The sequence below is a fragment of the Stegostoma tigrinum genome, chromosome 24 (assembly GCF_030684315.1).
Source record: "Stegostoma tigrinum isolate sSteTig4 chromosome 24, sSteTig4.hap1, whole genome shotgun sequence".
Taxonomy (NCBI): Eukaryota; Metazoa; Chordata; class Chondrichthyes; order Orectolobiformes; family Stegostomatidae; genus Stegostoma; species Stegostoma tigrinum.
In genome coordinates, this window is record NC_081377.1 from 47,088,395 (window position 1) to 47,100,777 (window position 12,383).

The 12,383-nt window shown below is 43.2% G+C and overlaps 1 protein-coding gene across 1 annotated transcript in view; it reads left to right on the top strand.

Moving 5' to 3' along the window:
* The window catches only part of LOC125464913 (tumor necrosis factor alpha-induced protein 3-like), a 48,933-nt gene that overhangs the window by 28,297 nt on the left and 8,253 nt on the right, over positions 1-12,383 (top strand). Inside the window, exon 7 of the mRNA XM_048557801.2 lies at positions 6,464-6,705. Within this exon, the coding sequence (XP_048413758.1) occupies positions 6,464-6,705 (242 nt within the window). The remainder of the gene's footprint in view (positions 1-6,463; positions 6,706-12,383) is intronic.

Genomic DNA, 12,383 nt, shown 5'->3' on the forward strand with positions numbered 1-12,383 from the left:
GGTATTAGAAATCCTACAAAGGGTGAAGATAGATAAGTCCCCTGGGTCAGATGGGATTTATCCTAGGATCCTCTGGGAAGCCAGGGAGGAGATTTCCGAGCCTTTGGCATTGATCTTTAACTCATCATTGTCTACAGGAATAGTGCCAGATGACTGGAGGATAGCAAATGTGGTTCCCCTGTTCAAGAAGGGGAGTAGTGACAACCCTGGTAATTATAGACCAGTGAGCCTTACCTCAGTTGTTGGTAAAGTGTTGGAAAAGGTTATAAGGGATAGGAGTTATAATCATCTAGAAAAGAATAAATTGATTAGGGATAGTCAGCACGGTTTTGTGAAGGGAAGGTCGTGCCTCACAAACCTTATTGAGTTCTTTGAGAAGGTGACCAAACAGGTAGATGAGAGTAAACTAGTTGATGTGGTGTATATGGATTTCAGTAAGGCATTCGATAAGGTTCCCCACAGTAGGCTATTGTACAAAATGCGGAGGAATGGGATTGTGGGAGATATAGCAGTTTGGATCGGAAATTGGCTCGCTGAAAGAAGACAGAGGGTGGTAGTTGATGGGAAATGTTCATCCTGGAGACCAGTTACTAGTGGTGTACTGCAAGGGTCGGTGTTGGGTCCACTGCTGTTTGTCATTTTTATAAATGACCTGGATGAGGGCGTAGAAGGATGGGTTAGTAAATTTGCAGACGACACTAAGGTCGGTGGAGTTGTGGATAGTGACGAAGGATGCTGTAGGTTGCAGAGAGACATAGATAAGCTGCAGAGCTGGGTTGAGAGGTGGCAAATGGAGTTTAATGCAGACAAGTGTGAGGTGATGCACTTTGGTAGGAGTAACCGGAAGGCAAAGTACTGGGCTAATGGTAAGATTCTTGGTAGTGTAGATGAGCAGAGAGATCTCGGTGCCCATGTACACAGAAAGTTGCCACCCAGGTTGACAGGCCTGTTAAGAAGGCATACAGTGTTTTAGCTTTTATTAATAGAGGGATTGAGTTCCAGAACCAAGAGGTTATGGTGAAGCTGTACAAAACTCTGGTGCGGCCGCACTTGGAATATTGCATACAGTTCTGGTCACCACATTATAAGGATGTGGAAGTTTTGGAAAGGGTGCACAGGAGATTTACTAGGATGTTGCCTGGTATGGAGGGAAGGTCTTACGAGGAAAGGCTGAGGGACTTGAGGCTGTTTTCATGAGAGAGAAGAAGGTTGAGAGGTGACTTAATTGAAACATATAAAATAATCAGAGGGTTAGATAGGGTGGATAGGGAGAGCCTTTTTCCTCGGATGGTGACGGTGAGCACTCGGGGGCATAGCTTTAAATTGAGGGGTGAAAGACACAGGACAGATGTCAGAGGTAGTTTCTTTACTCAGAGTAGTAAGGGAATGGACAGTTTGCCTGCAACGGTAGTAGACTCACCAACTTTAGGTACATTTAAGTCGTCATTGGATAAGCATATGGACGTACATGAAATAGTGTAGGTTAGATGGGCTTCAGGGTGGTATGACAGGTCGGCACAACATCAAGGGCCGAAGGGCCTGTACTGTGCTGTAATGTTCTATGTTCTATGGCCTGATTATTTTTTTTTTCCCCCCCAGCCTAAGTATTTGCCAATACAAAGAAACCGGACCTGTTTGTACTGGAGATCAACAGCTCAATTTTAACTGTAATACACACAGCAGCTGAGGCTATGGGGTCACAAAGTGCAGAAATCCGACTATAGGTTTTTAGATAATTGTATAAGTTCGGGCTTGATTTGTTGTTGTCACATGTACCCAGACACGTGAATAGTGTTTTGCATTCTATACAGGCAGCCATTACAACAGAGTGCAGCAAAGTAGCAGAACAGTGTAGCATACAATGTTACTGCTACAGAAGGTGCAGAGAAAGAGAGAAAGATCAACATTAACATTTGAGAGGCCATTTCCTTGCAATATTCTTAAATTGCCTGATCCTACTCCTCCCTTGCACATGCACCCCTCTTAGCCCAACAACTGTTGAAACTCCCTCCCATATCTTTTGTTACTCTTCAAGACTTCATCCTCCTTCGCTGCCTGGACTGACCCCCCACCTTGTACCTCCCCTTCCCCACTGAACATGAAAGAGTTCATTTCCATCAGGAAACCCGGTCTCCCAGTAACATGGGGAGATCCACAATACAATTCTGTTACATTTGCCTTAAAGACTGCAAAGTCCATTTTTTCCCTTTAAAATTATTCTAGATTAGATAGAACATAGAGGTTGTTAAAAGGAAGCTCAAAGTTGGAGCTTAATCCTAATTCTTTCTTTATGCAGTTTAATAAACTCCAGCCAGTGTTTTGAATATACTATTGAAATAGTCTCATCAAATGAGCTTCCCTTCCTCCAGTGTGTTGGTTGAGAATCATAGAATTCCAACAGTGTGGAAAGAGACCTTTCAGCCCAAGCAGACCACCCAGAACCAGGCCCCCATCCTATCCCTGTAACTCATGTTTACCATGGCCAATCCATCTAACCAGTACATCTTTGGACATCAGAAAATCAAAAGTTGGGAAATTTATTCTTAACTACTATCTATATTCACGGGTCCATATACACATTGAGATTCCTAAAGACCCGTGAACTATGAGGTCAGCCTGTAGAGCAGAGCACTAGATGTCTGATCATCATGTAAGCTTGACACGGCGATAGGACATATAGAAATTATCCTGTGTAATAACAGATAACCTGATTGAATTGTCACTCTCTCTATATCGTGAAAACTCATGAAAGAGGTACATCCATCAATGTGGCCATGAACAATGTCCTGTCTACCCTCTGATTATCCTGGATTAGGAGGGCCTCTCAAAAACGTGAACTATTTTCTCAGTCAGCACCTTCCAAACCCCCAACCACTTCCATCTGGAAGGATGAGGTTAGCAGATACATGGGAACACCATCGCCTACAAATTCCTTTCTGAGCCACGCACATTCCTAACTTGAAAATATATTGCTGTTCCTTCAGTGTCACTGAGAAAGAAAGAAAGCAGATGAAGCTAGATGTCCCACGCTGTTACAATGCAGTGAACCCATGAGCGGTTGACTCCTCTAACAGGATGCTGCCATCAAGTCAAACAAACCATTCTGCCCACCACATGTGATGTGAGTTTCAGTGCCAGTGTGATGCCAGGTCTGTAGGTCATACATCCTACCACCTGGTGGATTGTATAAAATAACACTTACAAGTGACCATTTGCAGTTTGCAGCAGGCCATTTGTGCCAAACCTGCAAGCCCCAGGAAAACACATCCACCAATTTGTGTGTATCTGCAATTGGAAACCACTCTTTAAATAATCCAGGCTGTGCCAAGTTACACTGAAAACCATCTGAAAATTATTAGCCAGGCTTCAAATGCATTTGTCCAAGCTAGAAGCTACATTTTAAGAAAGAAAATCCCTGGACCCTGACCTAGGTAGGTAAAAGGAATTTGGACATACATCTGCATTGTATCTTTCTCCAAAAATAGGATCATGGAGAAAGCCAAACGCTGTTCTTTCCCCATGGCAACAGCCTGACCAATTGGATGGTTAAGATCGACAGTTAACTGTTTACTGAATCACCAACCAATCAGCGCACTCTTCTCATCTATATAAATTGGTCTCTATTTTCAAGCTTGTTTCTTGCTCCTGGTACTGACGAGTGCAAAACAGAAAGCTTCAACATCTCATCTCCTTTTAGCATTATTTACATTTTCCTCTTAGACCATTTAAAAATGAACTCAAAATTGTTGCTGCCCTTCTTCTAGTGTAGTAACATTGTGTGAGATGCTGTCTGGTTCATCCAGTTTGACCTATCCACACACTTTTATACAGGACTAGCTTCACCTACTGGCTGTACATACACAAGACAATATTTCACTGGCTATGGCCTTCCAGGAATGTCTTCCTCAAGACAATTGTACACTGTATTCTTTCTGATTAATAAAACTAATAACCAGGACTGACTTATCTGGAAAGAGTGCCGATGGTCAGCAGTTTCCCTTGCAAACATTTCTCCTCAAACATCCTCCTTGGTCACAGCAGGAAATGCCTGCAATTGGCATCATTCTTTTTTCAATTTGGTTATTTATATAACAGAGACTCCCGGGAAAAAATTGGGGAACATGCTACACCTCCCTGCTACCCCAGTTATTTAACATTCATGGTAAGGCCTTCATTTGGATTTTAAATCCCCAACACAGTTATACTACAGTATTCTGATCCACTAGGGATATGGGGGAGCAGGAGCTCAGTGCTCATGCTTGGGGATTTCAGTGAAACTGACTTCCAGTTGTGGGAAGATACTTCATGATCTGTTGGTAGTGGCTGTAGTTATACGAACCTGATGTGACGTGCCCCTGTCACGTGAGTTGTGGCAGAGAGAGGGCATTAGGTAGGACAAGTGCTCCGCCACCCTCTACCAGGTTCATACGTCAGAGAATGGGAGGGCACCAAAACACGTCGATAAATAATTCATGGCCATGCCCAATTGATCTTGTTAGAAGCTGTGTCAGAGTTAGGCTTAGTTGAAATACTCCAGTATTACCCCTGCTCATTACCATCAAACAGTTGATGAGTGGGGAGTGGCAGCCCAGTCTTTTTATTCATTCACAGGATGAGGGTATCACTGGCCAGGCCAGCATTTATTGCCCATGCCTAATTGTCCAGAGGGCAGTTCAGAGTTGACCACATTGCTGTGGGTCTGGAGTCAACAGATTGCCAGTTTCCTTCCCGAAAGGACATTAGTGAACCAGCTGGGTTTTTCCTGACAATCATGGTCAACATCTGATTCTTAATTCCAGAGTTTTTAATTGTATTCAAATTCCTCCATCTGCATGGCAGGATTCGAATCCAGGTCGCTTGAACATTCCTGGGTTTTTGACTTAGTCCAATGATAATACCACTAGGCCATTGCCTCCCTCTGTTTTTCTTCATAATTCTAGTAATACAGGAAGCATACACCTTTGCCCCCTCGGGGCACCCACTGAGAAGATGGAGCACTGACCACCACATCTCCTGAATATAATTGAAAAGGTATTCACCAACCCCACCCCTCCAAAGGTGAGCAAATGCACCCTAGCCACAACCCCAACATCCAGAGGGTGGGATTCCTGTCACTGTGGGACACAGGTCTTCTCCTCTTCTCCCCTCCTCCCCCACCCCCAACCAGCTTTGCTCACCTACTGCATGCTATATCTCAGCCTGTTCGCTCACCACCACCAGGAAGTACAACTGACTGATCCCAAGAGATCTGCAGTAAAGACCTCCCTGGCTTTTTCAAAATTATTGCAGATGACTTGAAGGAAAGTAATCCAAGGATGATAAAAGCTGAAGATTCTAAAGGGAAATTCAAAAGTTGCAAAATCTAATTATGGCGACAGGAGATGTTTTAAAGCAGAAAATAACCTCAGGTATGCAGTTCCTGACTGGAAATTCCAAGCTAGGCAGAAGTGGTTTATTTAAAGAGGAAAAAATACGCGTAAGCACTAAACAGTTATGTGAAAATAGCCAATTATAATTACAGTCCCTTTTTGGTTAAAGAAGGTCCCTCGTGGAAGGGGTTATCTCAGAAAGTTTTGTTCCTTTCCCAGTTTTGGACAAAGGGAGATTCAGATGTTTTCCATTTTGATTGAATGTGAAACTTTTTTGAGCTGATTCTTAAAAATAAACCCAGTGAAAAAACAAACCTGTAAATATGGAAAAAATGTGAGTTTGCTTTCTGGTAGCATTATTGGTGTGTAAACTGTACAGACTTGGGCATAACAATATTGAAATGTATAAAGGACACAGAAAAGGGAACATAACCCTTCCTTTAAAAATAGAAACAACGTTTTGTTGTGAAATACAGCTTGAACAAAGCCAGTGTTTCTGATTCCTGGTTTCCAGTTGTTGGACTAGGGAAGTGAAGATCACTTTTTAATCCAGTGAGAATTTGACTGAAAACAGTTTGTGTGTGTGTATTTATTGCTGGTGCTCAAAACAAGATCCTAATGTATTTAAAGTAACATCTACCCTTTCCCACTCAATCACGTGTTCAGCTGCATTTCCCTAAATCCACAGAGAAAAAGCTTTTGGCTGAATCTTGTCTTTTTGGCAGAGTGCCAGTTGGGTCAAGTTTTATGGAGGGCCTCTCTCGTGAGGGCTGTCACTCTATATCTTATTAATTACCCCATGCTGTCCCTACAGTGTCCCAGTCACCATTTTATAGCCTGCTGTTGCTAGTACAACGCAGTCCTGCAGAGATATCCCAGAATTCACTGCCATCCCTTAGTACCTACGCCACCTTTAATATACTGATTGTGTACATGGACAAATACTGTCAGTCCACATTTCAACCTCCAAACTCAGCTCTCTTTTGCACAGAAACACTGATTTTAAAAAGAAAACACAGTATCCTGTGCCTTTGACACACTTTGTAGGTCAGTACAATTAACAAGCAGACTTATGATAGTGTCTTTCTTCCTAGGAATATCTGCTGAGCAGGATCCAAACCAGCGTGTCAATCATTCTCCAACTTCTCCCAATGAGAACCTTGCTCAGATTTCATCCCACCTTAAAAACATGTCAGTTTGTTCTCACGCTGAGTGTAGCATGCTTGCCAATCCAGTGTACAGTGGATATTGTGAAAAATGCTATGTTAATGCACAGAGTAAGCATTCACAAAGGATCAAGCCTGGCAATGAAGTTCCTGCAGATCAACACACTTGGGTGAGTTAACTTTCTTTAATACCAATGGAAAGTCAGTGTTGTACAACTTAAATGATTTTATAATTTACATTTGTATAAATTATAGAATACATCCAAATCATAGTTTCCATGCTCATGACTTAGAAGTGTTGCAATTTTCTCAGTGACTCTTCTATCTGACCAGGAATGATTAGTGTTACTTCAGTTATTTATCTGAATTTTGTTTAGTTGCTAATTTCGTACTTTACCTTTTCTGATGCATTCCCTTCCCTGCCTTAAAATAAATCATGTCAATATAAATCAAACCGATCATATTAGCCAGAGATAGTAAGAACTGCCGATGCTGGAGTCTGAGGCAATACATTACGGAGCTGGATGAACGCAGCAGGCCAGGCAGCATCAGAGGAGCAGGAAAGCTGACGTTTCGGGTTGGGGCCCTTCTACAGAAATTGAGAGGAGGGGCGGGGGCTGGGGTGTGTAGGTGGGATGGTGATTGGTGAGTGTAGGTAGAGAGTGGTGGGGATTGGCCATTCTGAAGAAGGGTCCCGACCCAAAATGTCAGCGTTTCTGCTCTTCTGATGCTGCCAGGCCTGCTGTGTTCCTCCAGCTCCGCACTGTGTGATCATATTAGTCACTACTTTAACACAGGTTTCTTACAATCTGCAATAAAATCAGATGGTGCTGAAAATGTTTCTTCACAGATACTGCAGTGTAAAGTTAAGGTTTCAAGCTAGTGACTGATGAAATGTTAATATTGTTTCTGTCTCCACTCTGGTTGTCTTTGCCATAAATAGTTCTTTTAGTCAGAAAAAGACATGGTTCCAGTACAAACAGACAAGCTGGGTGCAGCAGCAGGCCATTCAACCCTCAAGCTTACTCAACCATTTGATTAGATCATTATTGATCTGATTGTGGTCTCACCTCTACATTTCCACCCAGAATTAAACTGCCTCAGCTTTAAAAATATTCAATGACTCTGCCCCCTCAGCTGTTTGGGAAAAGTTCCAAAGTTTAACAACGTCTCAGAGAAAAAAACGTTCTCCTCATCTGTGTTAAACGGATGACCAGTTAGTTTAAAACTGTTAGCTCTAAGCTCTCCCATACAGCATAGAACAATGCAGCACAGGAACAGGCCCTTCAGTCCACCATGTCTGTGCTAACCATGATGGCTGTCAAAATGAATCCCAGCTGCCTGCACATGGCCCATACCCCTTTATTCCCTTCCTGGTCATGTGTCCCCATCTACATACCTTTTCAACATTGCTATCCTCCCCTGGCTGCGTATTCCAGGCACCAACCACGCTCTATATTTCTTTTTAAAAAAACTTGCCTTGCATATCTCCTTTTGAACCATTCCCCTCTCATCTTAATCAATGCCCCCGGTATTTGACACTTCCATCCTGGGGAAAAATACTTTGACAATCCATGACTTGCTAACTTTAATATTCAAAGTTTTGAACCAATGAAGGCAGACATGCCATATACCTCCTTTTCCACCACATCCACTTGTGTTGGCACTTTCAGGGAACTACGGACTTTCTGTGGATCAATGCTCCAAAGGGACCTGTCATTAACTCAAAACTTCCCTCTTGCATTGGACCTTTCAAATTTTCTCACCTCACATTTGCCTGGTTAAACTCTGTCGTTTCTCTGCTCAACCTTTCAACTTATCTCTCTCGCTGCATCCTTTGACAACCTTCCTCACTATCCAGAACTCCACCAACTTTCAAGTTGTCTGGAAAATTTCTAATCAGATCACTCATGTTTTCAGCTAAATCATTTATACATACTACAAACAAGAGTTCTTAGCACTGATTCTTGTAGAACACCACTTGTCAGAAAAACACTCCTTCACAACTACCTTCTCTCTTCTACGATCAAACCAGTTTTGTATCCAACTTTCCAACTCTCCATGGATTCCACACTGCTTTAATTATCTGACCAACTTACCATGATGGACCTTGTCAAATGCTTTAGTAAAGTCCATGCAGACAACTTTAACTGTCCTACCCTCATCAACCATCTTCGTCACTTGCTCAAAAAAACTCAAATTGGTGAGACAAGACTCTCCCCCACACAAAATCATGCTGAATAACCCTAATAAGTCCATTCTTTTCCAATGGCAAACAAATCCTGTCCCTAAGAATCTTCTCCAATAATTTCACTGGCCTGTAATTTCCTAGTTTATCCCTGTTACCCTCCTTAAACAAGGGAATGATATTGGCTATTCTCCAGTCTTCTGGGACCTTGCCTGTGGTTAAAGGGGATACAAAGATCTCTATCAAGGGCCCAACCATCTCCTCCCTTGCCTCCTTCAGTATTCTGGGATAGATCCCATCAGGTCCTGGGGATAGACTTACTTTAATGTTTTCCAAGACACCCAACACCACCTTGTTCTTAATATCAATATGTCCTAGAATATCAACATACCCATCTCTGATCTTACCATCATCCATTTCCTTCTCCTGGTGAGTACTGCTGTGAAGTGACTACTGGGAATCTTACAGATGTAGGATACCTGAGCTTCCAGAAGATTTTTGATAAGGTGCTGCATAAAAGATTAATATACAAGGTAAAGTCACATGGGGTTAGAAATCATTTATTAGCTTGAATGGTGGATTGGCTAACCAACAGAAAGCAGAACATCAGATAAGTAGATTATTTTCTGATTGGCAAGTTGTAACTAATGGAGTGTCACAGGGTTCAGTCCTTGGACCTCCCAACTGTTTACCGACTTCACTAATGACTTGGGTGTAGGGTTAGAGAGTACTATAGTCAAATTTACATGACACTAAAATAAGTGGGAAAGCAAGTTGCAATAAAGTGGCTCACTCGAGAGGCTAGGGTTTGGAACGTACTGTCTGAGTGTGTGGTGGAGGCAGGTTCATGTGAGTAGTTAGTGTCTAGAAGGTATTGTCTGAGAGGGAGTTGTCAAGGCCATCATAAATGAATTTGATAATTATCTAAAGAGAAAACAACTTCAGGACTACAGTGAAATGGGAGGCAAGCACCAACAGGAGGGTTTGTCTTGCAGGGAGCTGGCACAGAGTGAGCGGGCGAAATGGCCATTTCTGTGCTGTAACCATTCTGCAGGTCCTTGGCATCATTTGTGATGCAGAAAAGGGAGTTTATTCACAGATTCATACAGTATAGAAAAGCCTCTTCAGCTCATCAAGTCTGCACTGACACAGCATGATGGCTCAGTGGTTAGCACTGCTGCCCCACGGCGCTAGAGACCTGGGCTCAATTCCAACTTCAGATCACTGTGTGGAATTGGCACATTCTCCCCGTGTCTGTGTGGGTTTCCTCTGGGTGCTCCAGTTTCCCCCCTCAGTCCAAAGACGTGCAGGTTAGGTGGATCAGCCGTGCTAAATTGCCATAGTGTTTAGCATGGAAAATGCAGGGAAAGGGTAGGGGTGGGTCTGGGTGGGATGCACTTCGGAGGGATAGAACATAGGATAGTCTAACACAGTACAGGCCCTTTGGCCCCCAATGTTGTGTCGAACGATAGTGTGGACTTGAAGGGCTGAATTCTCTGTGTAAGAAATTTGCTCCACGTCTTTTTTTTAAAAATCTCTCTCTGCTCACCTTTTAAAAATGTGCCCCCTTGTCTTGAAATCCCCCATCCTAGGGAAAAGACAACTACCATTAATCTTGAAAATACTGCTCATGATTTTATAAACTTCACTTTTAACCATGCTTCCAATCTTGGTGTCATCTGCAAATTTGTTTAACATTCCCTCCAGATTTTCATTTGTATCATTTATGTATACAACAAATATTAAGGGTCCCAGTACTGATCCTTGAGGTATGCCACTATACATCAGCCTCCAGACACTCAAACAACCTTCCACTACTACCCTTTTGAGTCCTATTGCTAAGTCAGTTTCTGATCCATCTCGCCAAGTTTCCCTCAATCCCATGTATGTGTTCTGAAAACATTTTGAGGGGAAACCCTCTCCTGTACTCAATCAAAGAGGAACATTTCACAGAAAAGTGGAATACTTTGCAGTCTGTTCTAGCAAAAAGAAATATGACAGTTACCTCCTTTCTGTGGCTCCCTAGTTTATTCAACAATGCTCCATTTCAGATGTACAGAGGTAGAATGATTGGTGGTACAAAGTTCATTTGGAGATAACATTGTGGAGTTTCAGATATTTATACCAGTTAACATCCCCAAATACCCAAAAGGATATAACGAGGCAATCCACATGCTGTTGGTTTCTGGCTTAATTATTGTACCTCCCCCACTCTGGCATATTGTGGGGTTGGATGATGGAGCACGTTAGGGTTTTGGGTGCTGATGCGCTTTGAGAGGGTGTTCGAGCACAGGGTCGGGGTGCAGGAGTGTATTGTTTCGGGGTGTGGCTGCAGGAGATTGTGAGGACATGTTCCAGAACATGGGGGGCTGGGTGGGAGATGGTGGGTGCTGCAGCACTGGTGATGAGTTGCTCCTGTGGTATCTTTTCAGATGACTGCTCGTGACAAGTGATGGTATTTCCCACCTTTGCTGGTGTGTTCTACAGGGTATGGGCTGCGCGAGGTGGTTGATCTTTGGTCCTTGCTTTGTCTTGGACCTCTCCAGAGATTATTGGTCCGTCACTGTAGAGTATCTACAGGAGAAGCACTGTTCTTGGGTTTAGAGAAGGTTTGTTGCACGATGGCAATAAATACAACAAAAATAAAGTTGCTGGAAAAGCTCAGCAGGTCTGGTAGCACCTGTGGAGAAAACAGACTTAACGTTTCGGGTCCAGTGACCCTTCCTCCGAACTGTATTGCTGCCACTGACAAAAGGTTGGCTGTGAAATTTCAGCTAAACCAGCAAGTGGCAAATGTACAAGCTGAGTTCTCATGTGGTACCCTGTGCTTGATTACAAACGTAGAACTGGATCTCAATAAATACGCCTCCGTTTAGTTGGTTATAATGGCTAGGATTGTCCAAGGCATGTGCTGATCCATCTGGTCCCTCTGAAAGGCAGAGAAGGACTCCTTGTCTCCCGTCACTAACTGCCTGTGCCATCAGTAGCATCGATGGAACCAAAGCAGCATGACCTCATCTTGTATAACAGGCTGGGAGTGAGGGTCCTTATTAAGAAAGAAATAAATTCATAAGACATAGGAGTGGAAGTAAGGCCATTCGGCCCATCAAGTCCACTCCGCCATTTAATCATGGCTGATGGGCATTTCAACTCCACTTCCCTGCACTCTCCCCGTAGCCCTTGATTCCTTGTGAGATCAAGAAATTATCAATCTCTGCCTTGAAGATATTTAACGTCCTGGCCTCCATTGCGCTCCGTGGCAATGAATTCCACAGGCCCACCACTCTCTGGCTGAAGAAATGTCGTCTCATTTCCATTTTAAATTTACCCCCTCTAATTCTAAGGCTGTGCCCACAGGTCCTAGTCTCCCCGTCTAACGGAAACAACTTCCGAGCGTCCACCCCTTCTAAACCATACATTATCTTGTAAGTTTCTATTAGATCTCCCCTCAACCTTCTAAACTCTAATGAATACAATCCCAGGATCCTCAGCCGTTCATTGTACGTTAAACATACCATTCCAGGGATCATTCGTGTGAATCTCCACTCGACATGGTCCAGCGCCAGTATGTCCTTCCTGAGGTGCGGGGTCCAAAACTGGATGCAGTTTTCCAAATGGGGCCTAACTAGAGCCTTATAAAGCCTCAGAAGCACATCGCTG